A 19,295-nucleotide genomic window follows, 5' to 3' on the forward strand; every position below is an offset into this window, starting at 1 on the left:
GGGGTAGAAGCTGTTCAGGGTCTTATTGGTTCCAGACTTGGTGCATCAGTACCGCTTGCCGTGCGTTAGCAGAGAGAACAATCTATGACTTGAGAAGCTGGAGTCTTTGACAATCTTTAGGGCCTTCCTCTGACACCGCCTGGTATAGAGGTCCTGGATGGCAGGGAGCTCGGCCCAGTGATGTACTAGGCTGTACGCACTACCCTCTGTAGCGCCTTGCGTTCGGATGCCAAGCCGTTGCCATACCAAGTGGTTATGCAGCTGTATAACTTTTTGAGGATCTGAGGGCCCATGCCAAATCTTTTTAGCCTCCTGGGCTGTCTCATCGTCGTCGGTGATCAGGCCAACCACTGTTGTGTTGTCAGCAAACTGAATGATGGTGTTGGAGTTGTTCGTGGCCACACAGTTGTTGGTGAACAGGGAGTACAGGCGGGGACTAAGCACGCACCCCTGAGGGGCCCCCGTGTTGAGGGTCAGCGTGGCGGATGTGTTGTTGCCTACCTTCACCACCTGTGGGCGGACCGTCAGGAAGTCTAGGATCCAGTTGCAGAGGGTGGTGTTCAGTACCAGGGACCTAAGCTTAGTGATCAGCTTGGAGGGCACTATGGTGTTGAACAAGTGCATGCATGCGTGTGTACCCATACTGTATGTGTGTGTCTGATACTGTATTTTTTTGGTGTATGGGTGTTTTGATCTAGAGCACTACACCTACAATAAACTTGACCAGAGAGAGTATATTGTCTTTGACAGTTTATAATATTAACCTGCTGAGTAAGCATAATGTGTTGATGAAAACTTTGTCGTGGTCCAACAGGTTGTCCGACCATACCAGACCATGTCCAACCCGCTGAGCAAGCTGACTGTGCTCAACAGCCTGCACTCCCACTTCATCCTGGCCGATAATGGGACCACAGGGAAGTACGGTGCTGAGGTCAAACTCCGCAGACAGCTGGAGAAACACATCTCACTGCAGAAGATCAACACACGTGAGTGGAGCCCGCCCCTGTCAATCACACCAAAAGCCAATGACAGCCTGTGAAATTAAAGGAAAATACCTGCACACTGTTCAAATAATGACCTCCCAACATCGCTGTATTTACTTCTGGGAGAGTGCATTAATTAAATATTGTTCAGGTATTTCCCTTCATATCCCCTAAGTCATAAACAGTACCAGTCAAAAGTTTGGACACACCTACTCATTCCAGGGTTTTTCTTTATTTTTTTACTATTTTCTACATTGTAGAACTTATCCTCTGCAGCAGAGGTAACTCTGGGTCTTCCTTTCCTGTGGCGGTCCTTATGAAAGCCAGTTTCATCATAGCACTTGATGGTTTTTGCGACTGCACTTGAAGAAACTTTCAAAGTTCTTGAAATGTTCCAGATTGACTGACCTTCATGTCTTAAAGTAATGATGGACTGTCGTTTCTCTTTGCTTATTTGAGCTATTTTTGCCATAATATGGACTTGGTCTTTTACTAAATAGGGATATCTTCTGTATACCACCCCTACCTTGTCACAACACAACTGATTGGCTCAAACGCATTAAGAAGGAAAGAAATTCCACAAATTAACTTTTAACATGGCACACCTGTTAATTGAAATGCATTCCAGGTGACTACCTCATGAAGCTGGTTGAGAGAATGCCAAGAGTGTGCAATCAAGCTGTCATCAAGGCAAAGGGTGGCTACTTTGAAGAATCTAAAATCTCAAATATATTTTGACTTGTTTAACACTTTTTTTGGTTACTACATGATTCCATATCTGTTATTTCATAGTTTTGAGGTCTTCACTATTATTCTAAAATGTAGAAAATAGTCAACAAAAAAAAAAACACTTGAATGAGTAGGTGTGTCAAAACTTTTGACTGCTACTGTACGTGCTGGATGTTGGTTACTGCTACGACCCAATGACTGTCCAATCATAGACCTCCATTGCTCTTACAGTGAAATTTGGTCATAGATCTCCAATGAGAGAGGTAGAACCAATCACATCATGATGTCATGATGAACATAACATTATTTAATGGCCCTATTTAATAGCTAGATTGCAGATGAAAGAAAAACATACATCGGGTTTACTCTGAATATTTACACTTTATCTGAGGTGTTCACTGAGCAAGCTGTTCCTCATTGTCATTGTGTATTGACACAAAACCACCCATGTAAACATGCTGAGTGAACCCACAGTGCATTTACCTCCAATTGATTGAATTGGGCCCCCTGAGTACTACCATTTTATGAGGTAGTTTAATTGAGTTTACATTTCTGTTTTAATGGAGACAACCTGGTCAATATTTTATGTTCATGGTAGGTAGGCTGTCAGATTTAGCCCGAGGTGATTCTCCTCAAAAGGCTTTGAAACTGTCCCTCTCTCTCTCTGAGGTTTTTCCCTCAACCAAGTAAAGTGAGGGAAAAAAGTATTTGATCCCCTGCTGATTTTGTATGTTTGCCCATTGACAAAGACATGATCAGTCTATAATTTTTATGGTAGGTTTATTTGAACAGTGCGAGACAGAATAACAACAACAAAAATCCAGAAAAACGCATGTAAAAAATGTTATGAATTGATTTGCATTTGAATGAGGGAAATAAGTATTTGACCCCTCTGCAAAACATGACTTAGTACTTGGTGGCAAAACCCTTGTTGGCAATCACAGAGGTCAGACGTTTCTTGTACTTGGCCACCAGGTTTGCACACATCTCAGGAGGGATTTTGTCACACTCCTCTTTGCAGATCTTCTCCAAGTCATTAAGGTTCCGAGGCTGACGTTTGCAACTCGAACCTTCAGCTCCCTCCACAGATTTTCTATGAGATTAAGGTCTGGAGACTGTCTAGGCCACTCCAGGACCTTAATGTGCTTCTTCTTGAGACACTCCTTTGTTGCCTTGGCCGTGTGTTTTGGGTCATTGACATGCTGGAATACCCATCCACAACCCATTTTCAATGCCCTGGCTGAGGAAAGGAGGTTCTCACCCAAGATTTGACGGTACATGGCCCCTTCCATCGTCCTTTTGATGCGGTGAAGTTGTCCTGTCCCCTTAGCAGAAAAACACCCCCAAAGCATAATGTTTCCACCTCCATGTTTGACGGTGGGGATGGTGTTCTTGGGGTCATAGGCAGCATTCCTCCCCCTCCAAAAACGGCTAGTTGTGTTGATGCCAAAGAGCTCGATTTTGGTCTCATCTGACCACAACACTTTCACCCAGTTCTCCTCTGAATCATTCAGATGTTCATTGGCAAACTTCAGACGGGCCTTTATATGTGCTTTCTTGAGCAGGGGGACATTGCGGGCGCTGCAGGATGTCAGTCCTTCACAGCGTAGTGTGTTACCAATTGTTTTCTTGGTGACTATGGTCCCAGCTGCCTGCTGATCATTAACAAGATCCTCCCGGGTAGTTCTGGGCTGATTCCTCACCCTTCTCATGATCATTGCAACTCCACGAGGTGAGATCTTGCATGGAGCCCCAGGCCGAGGGAGATTGACAGTTCTTTTGTGTTTCTTCCATTTGCGAATAATCGCACCAATTGTCACCTTCTCACAAAGCTGCTTGGCGATCGTCTTGTAGCCCATTGTGTAGGTCTACAGTCTTGTCCCTGACATCCTTGGAGAGCTCTTTGGTCTTGGCCATTGTGGAGCGTTTGGAATCTGATTGATCGATTGCTTCTGTGGACAGGTGTCTTTTATACAGGTAACAAGCTGAGATTAGGAGCACTCCCTTTAAGAGTGTGCTCCTAATCTCAGCTCGTTACCTGCATAAAAGACACCTGGGAGCCAGAAATCTTTCTGATTGAGAGGGGGTCAAATACTTATTTCCCTCATTGAAATGCAAATCAATTTATAACATTTTTGACATGCGTTTTTCTGGATTTTTTTGTTGTTATTCTGTCTCTCACTGTTCAAATAAACCTACCATTAAAATTATAGACTGATCATTTCTTTGTCAGTGGGCAAACGTACAAAATCAGCAGGGGATCAAATACTTTTTTCCCTCACTGTATTGAATCACCTGACACAGCTCATCATCGCCTCAACTGAAGCCAGTAATCCTCCCCTTCCACTCCCTCTAGTGTGTGTGTGTGTGTGTGTGTGTGTGTGTGTGTGCGTGTTTATGAGAGAAGTAGGTCTGATAGGTTTTTTACTGATGTAGAGCTTGTACATGTAATCAACACAGTCACTGCTGGTGATGAGAGCACAATGAACAGTTTCAAATGAGTATATCTGTCTGTTAGTTATATATTCCACAACGGTATATTACTGAAGAAGGATTGTGTGCTTCTCTGTGTGAGGCCCTTGTCACATCACATTTATCCTACTTCAATTTCCACTGTATTATGGAGCCTGATAACCAAATTAATTTGCATAAATATAGAATAGAATAAATGATGTGCACATCTCGTTGCCGCCACTCTTGAAATAGACTTCTCAATTGTATGATTTCAAATGGAGCAAAGCCAGGAATGAACCTGCATCTTAAAACTGTTTTTTTCAGCTATGATTGATTGTATCTGTCTGCTAGTTTTATCAACAAATCCCTTTATTAATTTATGTCTATTCAAGTGTTCTATGCTCATGAATACACTGAGGCAAGAATTTATAGACAATATTTCCCATTTTGCACAGTATACCTTATGGAAATAGGACTGCTATATCTCATAATATGACTGCTTCATCCCATATTTTCATGTAATTTCTGGCCATAACAGTGAATTGGTGCCCAGAAGGCCTATCCTGTTTGAGTAAACTGATACTATGGCTGCCTTTTCTAATAATGTTGAACTAACGCTCAGGGCCTGTTTCCCAAAAGTTTCTGAAGGCTAAGTTCATCATGGTTCTAACGATGAATTTAGCCTTCAGATGTTTTTTGGAAACTGGGCCCAGTCTGTTTGTACTGTCTGTCATCCAAACTGCTTCATGCCCTCACCTTGCCTAATGACTCCATATATTCCTCTGTGTATAACTTCACATACCATGTCCTGTTACACTACAACCACTTATGCAATGTGATACTGTATTATTAGTACACACATAAATGTCAAAATGTTTCATATGTATATAAAGATAGAACCCATTTTTGACATTTTTGTGAGCATTCAACCCTGACCTTTTGACTGCATCAGTGTTATACTTTTTAAATGTCCACTATATACTGCAGAGTTTATATAGCATTCACTGCCCCTGTTTTTACCATCCAGTCAAACAGACAAAGCCATAACCCTAGCCCAGAGGCTGAGATGGGACTTACCAATGGCAACTGTGAAGTCAACAGGAAGCAGGAAGAGACGTGGCTCCTTTGTCCATCCTGTCATGTGACTTATGGGCTTCCCTTTGTCATCCTATGCCTGGGCTCATATAAAGGGGGCTGGGGAGGCAAAGGGACACCCAGTCGTCATAACAGCATCTCAACCGATCATACATAGCGTAATTAACAACATCCTAATATACAGACCATCCTCAACCAACTCACCATCCCCAAATCAAGCAGTATACTATCCACAAACCATTCTAAACCAAAACAGTAACCATCACTAAATTAACAGCATCCGAACGGACCATTCTTAAAATAAACCTTGATTTCTGTCTTTTAAAGCCTTGATGCATTTAATTCGTTCAGTTGTTAGAAAAGCTTCCCACCGGTTTGTTGAGTCACACTGTTGGTTTACTGCTCACCTACCAGCAGGGGCGGTGTGTTCAATAGGGCGATATGGGCGACGCACTGCCAAACGGGAAAAGGAAGGGATTTTTTTTCTAATCAATTATATCACGGCAACAGTAGTTATCAGTGTTGTAATCTAGACGTCTGATCTGCCACAGTGCCACTAAATGTCCAATCAGGCTAAAGTCGTGCTTCAAATGCCCCCCCCCCACCTTTTGGGGCGATTTCAGTCAGGTTGAAAATCACCCAGAAGTCTGTCATAGACTCCCATGTAAAATCAATTTTTTTCAAATATCAGAGCTTTCAATACAATCTCTATGGGTTTCTGAGGGCTTGCACTTACGCGCTTTTGTCATACGTAACGTAACCATGAACGTAACTAAGAAAAGAGCGGGTAGCCTCATCAATCAATTCACGTACTACTATCAAGATGGCTATAGCGTTCAGTGCAACTCGATTGTCTCTTTGAAATAAGTTACTTTTTGTCGGCGAACAAATCAAGATAAATTGGCAACGAAACAATTAGGACCTCCCAGACCAAATTTAATAATTCAACAGGTTTCTACTAAAGGGGGGAAGTCCTACACCCGAGGATTTTCCAAAAATTGGTACGAACGAAAAACCTGGCTAGCAGGCTGCGATGTAGCTAATGCAGTCTTCTGCTACCCCCTGCTTACTCTTTCACCCTGAAGGCGGCACGGCAGACAGCACCGCTTGGACAGCGACTGGTGTGTAACGGACATGCACCATCTTTCAGGAAAGATTAAGAAACATGAGCTGTCAAAGACCCACATGGATAGCTGTTTGAGATTGTCTGATTTGGGGAGAGTGAACATTCCCACTCAACTGGATGAGGGATACAGGCTAGCTGTCCGCCGCCACAACGATGAGGTTAGTGTTGATAATCACAAGTTTACTGGAGAACTGAAATTGACAAGGCTGACAAGATAGGACCCTTTTGTCCATTGTTATTGGATAGGAACAGAACTTATAACCAGCTCCTGACCTAAATAGATCTTAGCACAACATTTTACTCAACATATCATATTCCATATTCACTATAACAAATATATTTACTACGACATTAGCAAGAACCGCCACATCCTCAGCCGGCTAATCCAGTGTGTGAAGTTTTGCGGAGTGTTTGAGTTAGCTTTGCGAGGCAAAGATGAAACTGAGGGCTCCACCAACCCTGGTAAGCCAACACTTTTGAGATCAGTCAATAAATGCTTCTGGTATTGACTTATATGCTGCCCCTGTCTTCATGTTGTTGCTGGACATATCTTTTTTAAAATGTGTGTAGGTCGCCTAAATCATCAGAAAAATTGCCCCCCCTGAGAATTTTTTCAGGAGCCGCCACTGCCTACCAGGGTAGTGGTGCGCGGGTCAGCTTTTTGTTCACCCGCACCCGCCCGCAATTGCTAATAACCCATCCGCAACGGCCCGACTATATGTGATAAATGTTATGTATGGTACGACGTGCTGTACTTCGTATTGTACATTGTTATGGTTTACGACAGTGTGCTGCTTTTTGGATGAATGAGTTGTCAGAATGAGTGGCACATGTCATTAAACGAGAGAGTGATGTACAATTTGAAACTGTGCAGATGTGCGTTCTTCTACAGCTAGGCTAGATATAACATTGGCGACGAAGATGGCTGAATTTAGCTTACCACCACCAGCACCATTCCTCGCCATGCCTGGTGAACCTCCGGTCCCGTGGAATAACTGGCTTGAAAGTTTTAACACTCATCTCGAAGCTATGAACTTTTCTACAATCTCCAACAAGCGGAGGACAGCACTGCTCCGTCACTGCCTCGGTACAGAGGGACAGAGGATTTTCAGAGCGTTTGGATCGGCTCCTACATTCACTGCTGAAGTCAGCCTCCTACGGAACCACTTCGCCGGGAAAGAGCGAGTGCTCCTCCGACGCTACCGGCTACGGAAAAGACACCAACGGCCGGGTGAGTCCATTCAAAGCTACGTGGCTAATCTGAGGGATTTGGCCAGCTCTTGTAACTACGGGACACTACGAGATCATCAGGGATCAGTTGATAGAGGGGACGTTATGTGAAAAGACAAGGGAGAAAATGCTTTTGGAATCGGATAATTTACAATTGATGGAGCTATTAAAATAGCACTCCAGGTTGAAGCAGCTTTGGAATGCTCTACTATGCTAACAGACAGCTCTGCAGCATACACTCGGCCCCCAGCCATTCTCACACAGCAGCTTCAGCCAGAGCAGTCGCACTACAGCGATCACGCGCTGCGCACGCCCTCCCACGTCAATAGTTGCATGGACACAGACACCTGCATGCCCGTGCAGCAGGCACACAGACAAACAAACAGAAGTAGCTGTGACAAATGTGGGGCTAGCTCTCACAATTCAAGGGCTTCAAACTGCCCAGCCCGTGGGAAAATATGCAAGAATTGTTCAAAATACAATCACTTTGCGAAAGTGTGTTGTTCTGCCCCAGCTACTAGCTCCACCCAGAATAGGCCCTTATTTTCATCTTGCTCTCTACATGAACACACTGAAATCCGAACCATCTCCACCAACCATGTGTCATTCAAGACATGCACTGTGCAGCTGGGCGAGGTGGGTTTGCCTTTGCTACTGGATACTGGCGCTGCAGTGTCGTTGCTCAACCTTGCCACTTACTACAAGTTTTTCAGTCACCTGCCACTCCAACAGCCCTCCACTGCCCTGTGTGGGTATGGTAGATCCAAGATAGACATTGCAGGCACCCTCCAGGTCCCAGTACACTACGGCGCCAAGCATCTGCCATCATTCACATTTCACGTTGCAAAGCGGGGTGCCAACCTCCTGGGCCTCAACCTCTTCACAGGCTTGGGGTTCACACTGAGAGATGACAGTGGGTCAGCTATCCACCAAGTTACCTGCACATGGCAACAGAACTGGCCAACTCTGTTTGATGGACTGGGCTGCCGCACAGCCTTCACTCACAGGCCCCTAGTGAACCCGGACGTGACCCCAGTCATGCAGCCCCTGCGGCGCATTCCCTTTGCACTGCGTGATAACGTCACAAAAGATCTCCAGTCACAGTTGGAGGCAGGCATCATTGAGCCAGTCAACGCTGCCCCCTGGATTTCAAACTTGGTCATTGCAACCAAAAAGTCAGGTGGAATCCGGACCTGTGTGGATCTCCGTGCTGTGAACAAGGCTGTTGTACCCCTTGTCTACAGCTGAGGAGCTGACCACACAATTTCATGGCTCCACGATCTTCACGAAGCTCGACCTGCGTCAGGGTTTTCTTCAGGTACCCCTCCATGCAGCCAGCAGAGACCTCACGGCCTTTGTTACACATGCTGGTGTGTTCAGATATACACGCATGCCTTTTGGACTTAGCTCCGCCCCCAGCTGCTTCCAGAAGGTGATGAGCACCATCCTCCCTGGAATACCTGGGTTGGCAGTCTATCTGGACGACATTGTGGTCCATGGCCCTGACCTCCACATCCATGATTATCGACTCCACAGAGTATTCAGTGCTCTACTGCGGAACAACCTGACCCTGAACGGTGGAAAGTGCACCTTTGCAGCTCCGGCCGTCGAGTTTGTGGGGTTCCGCCTGTCGGCCAAAGGCATTGCCCCACTCATGTCAAACATTGAAGCCGTCCACCGGATCCCGGAACCGACCTCAGCCTCTCAGGTGGCCTCATTCTTGGGCATGACAGCCTACTACCTCCGGTTTCTGCCCCACTACTCTCAGACCACAGCGCCCCTTCGCCAGCTCCTCAAGAAGAACAAGCCATGGGCCTGGACGGCAGCCTGCTCAGACGTGGTCCGCTCACTGAAGAGCCAGCTCACTACAGCCCCAGTCTTGGCTCACTTTGACCCCGTCTGCCCCACCATTGTCACATGTGACGCCTCAGCTGGAGCACTAGGAGCTGTCCTCTCACTGCTGTAGAATGGCGTTGAGAGGCCCGTCGCCTTCGCCTCAAGGGCCCTGAGCCCCACTGAACAACAGTACTCTGTGGGCGAACGAGAAGCACTGGCCTTTGTCTGGGCATGCGAAAGGTGGCACCTCTACCTATACGTCCAGTTGTTCACGCTCCGAACCGACCACCAGTCCCTCATAATGCTACTGTCGGCATCAGGAACTGGCCACAAGCCACTTTGGCTGCACAGATGGGCCGACCCCCTCAGACAGTATGACTATCAGCTGAAGTTCACTCCAGGGAGGGATAACGTGGTGGCAGACCTCCTCTCACGCTCCTCTGATGCTCCTACTCTTACCGTCTTGCCAGATGACAACGTAACAGAGCTCGTACAAATACTCTACGCTCCCCTTCAGTCAGTCGTCTCACTGGAGGAGCTAAAGCAAGCATCGGAACAGGATCCCACACTGTCTACCCTGCACACCTACATACGCACTGGATGGCCAGCACAGGTGCCGGAAGAGCTGGCGACTGTCGCCAGGGTGAAGCACGAACTTTCTTGCTGGGAAGAAGTCTGTGTCTCTCAAGGGTTTTGCACTGTGGTCCCGAGTGGCCTGCGTGCGCGTGTTCTATCCATGGCGCACGAGGGTCACTTGGGCATAGTGAAGGTCAAACAGCGATGTCGAGACCTTGTGTGGTGGCCAGACATCGACCACGACATTGAAGCCCTGGTCAGGGATTGTGCTGCATGCCTCCTCAGTGGGAAAACAGGACAGTCCACTCTCGCATGACCATCCCGCCCCTGGGTGCACATCCAGCTGGACATCTGTGGCGAGATCCATGGACACGCAGTCCCTCACCATCAGCGCTTCCTGGTGGTGGCGTATGTCCTCCACTCTAAGTGACCAGAAGTGGTTCCTGTCGGAACTGTCACAGCACAGGCCATCGTGGACATCCTAGACAGCTTGTTCACAAGGTGGGGCCTACCCCTCACCCTCACCACGGACAATAGGCCCCAGCTAACCTCTGTCGAGTTCTCCTCATATTTCAGCAACAAGGGAATCAAACACATCCGCACGGCCTACTACAACCTACAAGCTAACGGAGGGGTGGAACGCTTCAACCAAACGCTGAAGAACGGCATCAGAGCGCACCTGGTCCAGGGGTGCACGTTCCAAACTGCTTTGAATCAAACGCTAATGTACTACAGAGCAAGCAAACACACAACAACACAGGTCTCCCCGGCATCTCTCATGCTAGGTCGTGAGATGGAACTGCCACTGGACAGACTCAGAACACAGAGAGCAGAACTGGCGACTAGGCGCACTCAAGAAAAGCAGGTAGTGACCAGGCATCAAAGAGCAATGAAACAGCGTTTCGACAAGGCACACAGGGTGAAGAAGTCGATCATCCAAGTGTCAGACTGGGTCCGAGCCCGACGGCCTCAGCGGTGCAACAAAATGGCCTCATTCTGGTTGGACCCCTTGCAGGTCAGTCGACAACTGGGGCCCGCCACTTTCATGATGAGCAATGGATCACGCTGGCACGCCAGCCGCCTCAGGAAAGTCCCTGCCCCTCAAGGAATACGAATGCCCACAAAACGGATATACAGGCCAGAGACGCCACCTGATGGACCTCCTCCACCACTACCACCTGAGCCCCAGCCTCTGTGGGCTCCCCAAGGGCCAGAGCCACAAGCGGTGGCGGTTGAAGAAAGGCCTATGCAGGAACAAACTCGCTTTTCTGTGGGACTACTTAACCTCTTTGCATTCTTAGGCTCCGTTAGGTGTCTTAGTCAACCTCCAGGTTAATGGACTGAACTGGCTAGTTTGGAGAGTAATTGTTTACCTCTTCCATTTAAGGGTTCATGTTTATTTCTTACAGGTATTACTCTAGGTTCTTGCCCTATGGACATTTTTATATATGGTACCAGTCCCTGGTGTACGTCGTACTGTACATTGTTATGGTTTACCACAGTGTGCTGCTTTACGGATGAATAGGTTGTCAGAATGAGTGGCACGTAATTAAACGAGAGAGTGATGTACAATGTGAAACTGTGCAGATGTGCATTATTCTACAGCTAGGCTAGATATAACAATACATTGAAAATCTGAGGCCTGCACCAAACCCTAACCTGCAAATATAGAAAATGAACTATAGGCTACAGTGAAATACTGCAGAACGATTTTTTGACAGGGGGTGCAGGATTTTTTTTGCCTGATTTAGATATGTTTCTGCTAATAATTTCCGACATTTTGGTAGGCTATTTGTTAGTCAACTTGTCTATAATTAGATACATGTAGCTTCTCCTTTGTCATTATATGTTGCCCTAGAAGACTAAATAAACCCTTGCTCAACAGAATGTAATAGATCGATTGAATGAATGCTTCAATCTAGTTGACATCGGTAAAGTTTCTCTGTCATCTTTCGCGGAGCAAAGACGTTTAGGGACTGGGGAGAAAATACAATAAAGCAAAAAAAAACGGGAAAGATTTTCTGTGCAAAATGTCCAAATGACCGGTTGTAAGGAAAAATATAGCTGTGAAAACGACCCAATGTGTTTCTGATAAGATTTCAGTTTGGCTTTGATGCATATTTTATGTGGCTGAAAAACGGTCAGCTTTTATGATGCTTTTATGATGAAGACAGAACCTGATGGTATCAAACTGAGCATTGCATTCTCTCAAGATGCAGAAAGAAAGAAACCATATTTTACCACTCCTGTTCCCAAGGCCAAATTATAACTACATTTGGTGTATAATTTTACTGCAATACATGCTTAATTCAGCAGGAGTTATTATTAAGGCTATAGACCATTCGCAACGGGACTAGTATTATAATATAATATAATATGCCATTTAGCAGACGCTTTTATCCAAAGCGACTTACAGTCATGTGTGCATATATTTTTACATATGGGTGGTCCCGGGGATCGAACCCACTACCCTGGCGTTACCCTGGTGCACAACACTTCATTCAATGTATCGAATCAGTTATTGTTTTCTTTCTCAAATAGCGAGCAACACCTATCAAACTCAGACATTTCTCTCAAAACACAGGGATGTCGATTCGCACGGGACTAGTGTTACTCTGGTTAGTCAATGTCCAGATTTCAGTTTCCATTTAATCCATCTGAACAGTAGGCGACAGTTCCCTTGGCCTATTTGAAGTCCCGTCTTGTGACTGTCGAATTTGTATAGCCCCTGTCGTATATGATGAATGGTGGTCGTCATTGCTGATGAACAAAAGGAGTCTGCTCATACTGAACATTGATCATCAGGTTTATTCAGACCACAAGCTTCAGCATGAGTAACAGACTCGCGAGGTCTGGAGAACAGTGTCCTCCCATTCTAGGGGCTGCTCTGGGGTTTATTGTCTAAAACCCTTCTTATATAGACAATACCAAAATAAGGGTTACCCCCTCTTCTGGCCAATCACCAGTCTCCCCTCGGGCGTCACCCTCCAAGCGGCACATTTCAAATAACATCATAAAACATCCCCCCTCTGGCCTGAACAACCAACATTCTTTCAGTTCCATCTAAAAACCTTTAACACCATCATATTGTCAATACACTACATTCCCCCCTTTCGAGACAACCTAAACGTCTCGAAACCAAACAGAATAAGATTACAACAAGTAACAATTTATCTCATTGAGTATCTTTAACATTAAACCAAAACATTCTTCTCTAGAGCGTAAATTCCTTCTTATGCAATAACTGTTTATGAAGTATGAATACATTACTATGACATATGAAGAAATCTCTATGGAGTGTAAATACATTACTATGACATATGAAGAAATCTCTATGGAGTGTAAGAGCGAAAAACTGTCCAGCAGCCATCCATCCATATCAATCAAGACAGTAAAATTCTCTCACGGTCCCTCTGCCCCAGGCAACCACCGTCGGTACTCCAGATAACCTCATTAACCATGTAAATGCATTTGAAACTATGATGTAATTAAATACACATGTAAACAAAATCCTATCCATAAATATCCATTGTACGGCTGGTCCACCCATCGAATCGTACAATGAATCTCTCCCTTCCTAGACCTTCTGTCCCTAACCCCATCGAAATAAACAAAAGCATCTAAGATCCTCATCTGCATTCAATAACATCAAACATCATTCTACTAAAATCAATACCTAAGAATATGACACAATTATGTATTACACATCAAATATGTCTATATTTCATTGCAGACACTGGAATGTAGTCCACTACACTTCCTCTCCCTGTAGTGTCCTCTTCCAATGGACTTGTTGATGATGGAATCAGCCACACCCTCCTTGTTTCATCTCCTCCAGTCATATTGTCCCTTCATATTGTCTTTGTTTGAGTATTCCAATCTCCACATGTTCTCCCAAATGCTTCTGGAATGACAAGAAAATAAACGACCAAACAGTATCCTTTGCAAAACAACCACTTTCAAATTAAACCTCCATTTCACCTAAGAATTTAAAAAATGATACATAAATGATGCATGAATCACATTATCCATTCCCCCCTTTGATTCATACATCATACTAAAAATCATACTAATATTGAAAAAACAATTTGAAAAATCATCAAATAATCCAAAATGATATTTATCCATCAGTTCCACTTGTCCATCTTTATCCAGATCAGGAACAGTCAACACCGGCATCTGAGTGTTGTCTCCAGGCACCACGTCTCCAACCTATCTCAATCTCATAACTTTCTCAAAAGTCAGTACAAACATCACACAGTGTTATCAAAGCTTAAACTAGAATCTGACCCATCACTGCCCCTACTGGCCTAATTGATCTTGCATCCTCTCAGATCTCCCAAACACATCCCTTACAATGCCTCTATAACCCCAGTGATATTATCTGAACTATCTGGACTCAAAGTATAACTAATATTTATCAATATTATCTTCCCAAATGTTACACCATACCATGAATGAAGTCCCCCCTTCTCCCTTAAACTTATTCTTCAATGATAGGCTTGAAGACTATGACATGTCGCCATGTGTCTGCTAAATGACTAAAATGTAAATGTAATGTCACCCTTTTAACCCTAGAGTTAGCTGTGTCCAATGCTATCCCTCTTATAATGGTAAAACCTCATATGGAAGCTTCAACGTTGACCTGTAACAACATCCTATCCCCCATAGGGTAAGAATATACTCTATCATCACAAACCCACCAAATATCTCTAAAATTCCCATAGTCACATTGTCAGTCAAAAGCTAATCTTTTAACCATCAAAGTCCTGCTCTTCTTACTACCTGATATATAAAAAGTAACCTATTATTTGTCATTACTACCCTTAAGGTCATACTTAGTTATCATATAACATCCCAATCTGATCTTCCCATAAACATACCCCTTACCTCATATGTTTTATTAGAACAAAAACAACTTTTATCCTCACTGGTTCACCTGAATACTTCAGGTTTCCACTGTTACCTGACTTTACTTTCCATCTAACAATTCCCATAGGATAATTCATTTACCCAAGAACACTACCTAGGCTTAAACCACTGTTCTGACAACAACATTATTTTATCTGTCAATGACTGTTGCCGACACCACAGTCATGACAAAGCATAACCCTGACCCACACCTGCCAGAGGCCGCGCGACCGTCTAGCACGTCTTGGGCTGGCATCCCCAACAGACATCAACCCTCAAGATTCCTCACTGATTCTTACAGAATGAGTTAATCTATCTCTAATTTCCACAACAGAGGAACGAGCAGCACTGATCAGATGCCCCCCCCCTCTGTCATCAAAATCAAAAGACCCCATCCTGCAGCTTCCATGATGAATCTCTATTCTCCATTTCAGATTAATCTATATTGTTTCTATTAATATCTGCTCTCCTATTTTAATCCTATTCGTACTATCATTGACAGCCCTCTCCATCCGTAACATAAACTCCTGAGTCATTAATCTTTTTCCAAAGTTACCATTAACGTCGTTGATTTAGTTGATGAATTAAAACCCTTAATTCCTTCTAATGGAAAAGCTACCCATATCCTATGTGTATTATTCACGGTTGGAGTGACTACTGTAATAAACTTATCCTTAACTCCCTCTGTGACTGTGGAAACTTCTACAGACTTCAAATCTTCCATTATAAGCGTTACTTTATGAATTACAAAGCCCTTTAACCAATAATTCCTAACCGGAACAAAGTCTAATGCTTGCCCTAAATAAGTACACATATATTCTCCCTGACCTTTCTCTGTAACATTACGCAACATAAGTGAACAGTCACTCCTAACCCTCTTCTAAACTATACCTCCTTTTACTCCTGGTCCTGATAACAACACTTATTCTCCATAATTATCTCTCCATATGAGAGAAACGTCCCCATCCTAAACCCTAATAAGTATTTTTCCCCCTAAAATTGGTGCTGTATTGGTTCCCTTATAATCAAATGCGATATATTTATGACTTTAATACCTATCAATGTTGAAAGAGTTAAATTGCTTCTCCCTGTTGTTCTAATAGACTGAAGTGTTAATGTCCTTATTTACTCCTAGTTTTCCCCCAGTTTTCCCCTAAGACTTTGAACTCCTTCCTTGTACTTCCATCCATCACCACTAGTGTCACGTTTTCCCCAAATCTCAGTCCTATCTCTAAATCCCTGACTTTCAAACTTTTGATTATAACAAAAGGTACCCACAATTACCTTGATCTTCCTATTCTAAAGTGTCATTCATTACGGTTCTCTCTCACTACTAACTTTGAAACTTAGCTTACTGTCTCAGAGTCCCTTCAACCCTAATCTACTCCTAACTTATTTTAATCTAATCTTTTCTCTCATAACATTTAAAACCTTTTCCCCTGATTTATTGACAAAATCTCTTACCACCAAATTTTTGGAATATGTGATTGGGAAAGTTCCCCACCTGCTTCTGACTCATTACACACAGACTTGGCAAACGACTAAACACCTTTTAGCCTAACCTCAAATCTCTTTGTGTCAGGATGTAACCCAGAATAACAGTCACTCTATTAAGTTTATTTTCCCAGACAGATTGTCTAACAGGTAATCTAATACATTATCATCCTTCCTATGATATTATCTTTTAAGCAAATGATTCCCAAAAAACCCTACTTCTTAAAATATTCTACCAGACAGTCAGTCGTCTAGTGTGCATCTTATTGTACGCTTCAATTCTCTTCCCAACACTACAATAACAGTATCTTCTAATATTAGTACTTTAAGAGTAAGTACTACCTCAAATCCCTATCCTAATCTAATTAGTTTATTTTACCGAGTGATATGTTTAACCTCTTTAGACTGAACCCAGATAAGTTTTTCCCCTATTCACTATCACTTCTAATGGTCGGTTGTTTTTACTTCAATTGTTGGCTATTTTCTCTTCCTCTCCAATTCTATGTCTGTCCAGACCTTGACTGTGGATATAACACCTGGTACCCCCCTTGACTAATACAATTGCATTGGATATTGTTCAGTTAAAGCTGTAACAGTGATTGTTGATTTGGTTCACCCTGATTCTTCATCACACAAGCTTCTCTTCTCCACCAATTGTATGATTGACTTCTCAGAGTTTCTTCGTCCTGTTCTTTGTTGTTGACATATCAGGATTCTTCAAAAGCTTATATTTTAAGTTCTGTCCTCGAAATATCGTCTTCCATCATCTTCTTACTTTTCTTCAGCATCTTTGCCTCAATGTATTCTTCTTCTCCTCCAATTCTTGGGATTAAAAATGTTCTCCGCAGGTTTTCTCCTTGTCTCTTCTGTATCTTCAGCGTCTCGAGCTGTTCCTCTAGCTCCCTTACCTCTCCCAAAGTCGTCTCTTCCTCCAGGCCTGATACGCCTCGGTCTATATCTCCTATTTCTTCTTTGCCAGTCATTGTAGGATAAAATCCTCTTGAACATACAACACCTTTAATCTCCAAATCTTCATCACTTTCTTCATCAGAACTCGAATCTCTTGTCTCCTTCTTCGTTCAACTTTCATCAGAGATCAAGTCTCCAGTATCCTTCTTTCCTCTCTTGCCACTTCCTTCTGATCACAGAGTCACCTCCACCCATGGCCTCTCATCAATAACTCTCATCATCATCATCCTCATCTCCTTAAGTTCCCAGACATCTCGGTTTTCTTCCGTCTTCTGGATTCATCTTCATCGTTGTTTCTGCTCGTATTCGTCTTCATCTCTGATGCCATAATCACCCTGCTGGATGATGTCTTTCTGCTGAATCCATATGTGAGAAAGGTGTACTAACATCTGCCATTAGTCTTTCTAACACTACTCTAACCCTACTTTGATTAAAAAATGACTATTTTAATCAATTTTCCCCTATATCAAGCCCTTTATATTCCTTTATTGTGAACTATCCTATTTTAGACTATATAAGTTATATAGGCTTCCCCCTGTAATTCTTAATATAACCTAAACAAATCCATTAACCATCCTGAATAATTAACCCCAATTCCTATTCCTATGTCACCAATATCAATTAGTGTTGAGTATATCTTACCACAACCCATCAACTGCCAGTAAATGCAAGTTAGTCATCTTCAGACTAAAATACCCCTAAACAAAGCCTTTTAACCTTACAACCCTTCAATACTCCAATTCCCATAACCCCTTGCTCTATTAGCTCTAATTATCATAAATTTACAGAAGAATCCTCAATCCATCCTGGATTCCCAACACATCTGTAATTAAACCCCAGTGATGCACATAGCCTCCAAAATGCAATTTTTAATGAAATAGTATTTGCCAAGTCTCTGTAAAATCGTCATAACATCACATATCTTGTTAGGGAAAGATCCTGTAACCATAATCAGTACCAAAACCTTTTTGACTTGATGCTCTGCCACGTGACGTGCACGTCAGCACGTCCTCTCTCTCTCTCCTTTGCTCTCGTCTGTCGTCTAGTCCTATTGCTCCTCTCATATGACAGAAGAACATACACAGAAAAAGACTTTAGTAGTTAATGCAATCACTGAGTATTTCCAACCATTCAATATTCGTTCGTTCTACCTTATTCACTCTAAGACTTTAACTCAGGACTAATTATAGATCGCCCAAAAACATTTTGCTTTTAATCCGTCATTTAATTATTTAATTCAATCTATTATAATCCGTTATCCTATATTTAATTTATAAATTCAATAGGCTACAAAACAAGTTTCATCTTTAACCAATCGCAGTTTAAACTAGAATCATCGTGTTAAAATCTCTTTATGCGTATTTGTTCCGTCGTCTGTGTTCCTCTGTCTCCCCCTGCAGTTTAACCAATGTGTTGTTTTGCAGAATCCCACGCATGCGCAAATATCATTTTAACCTCATGCTTGAGTTTTAGCATCCCCTCGTGGTGTCGTTTAGTGCCGTAAAACAAAACGTTCCCTAATCTCGTGCCATAAACTCCCCATCTGTAGGGTAGTGTCGCAAAATTAAACGCATGCCCATACATTTATTACATAAATCGCTCCAAAACATTTCATTTAATTTTAATCGTCTTTTAATTTAATTAATTATACTCCGTCAACATATATTTGATTTATAACTTTACTACATCTCGCCAAATAGTTTCACGTTCGACCAACAGCCGTTTAACACCTAAGAGATTTTTCCCCAAAATCTCTCTTATTCTGTGACTATTGTCCCTTGGGGGGGGGGGACCTATGACCCTTACCCATAATGCCGTGCTTTGTAGGCTTAGCACATAACCACATGTTGTAGTTTTTAGCCCCGTAAAATCACACGCACATGCGCACAACC

At 43.3% G+C, this 19,295-nt stretch overlaps 1 protein-coding gene across 1 annotated transcript in view; it reads left to right on the plus strand.

Moving 5' to 3' along the window:
- LOC311141633 (transient receptor potential cation channel subfamily M member 3-like) overlaps window positions 1-19,295 on the plus strand; it is a gene marked incomplete at both ends in the record, with an annotated part of 163,498 nt that overhangs the window by 63,952 nt on the left and 80,251 nt on the right. The window contains 1 exon segment of the mRNA XM_084177024.1: window positions 815-986. Coding sequence (XP_084033150.1) covers window positions 815-986 — 172 coding nt within the window.

Source organism: Coregonus lavaretus, assembly GCF_964263955.1.
Source record: "Coregonus lavaretus genome assembly, chromosome: 14".
NCBI classification, from domain to species: Eukaryota; Metazoa; Chordata; class Actinopteri; order Salmoniformes; family Salmonidae; genus Coregonus; species Coregonus lavaretus.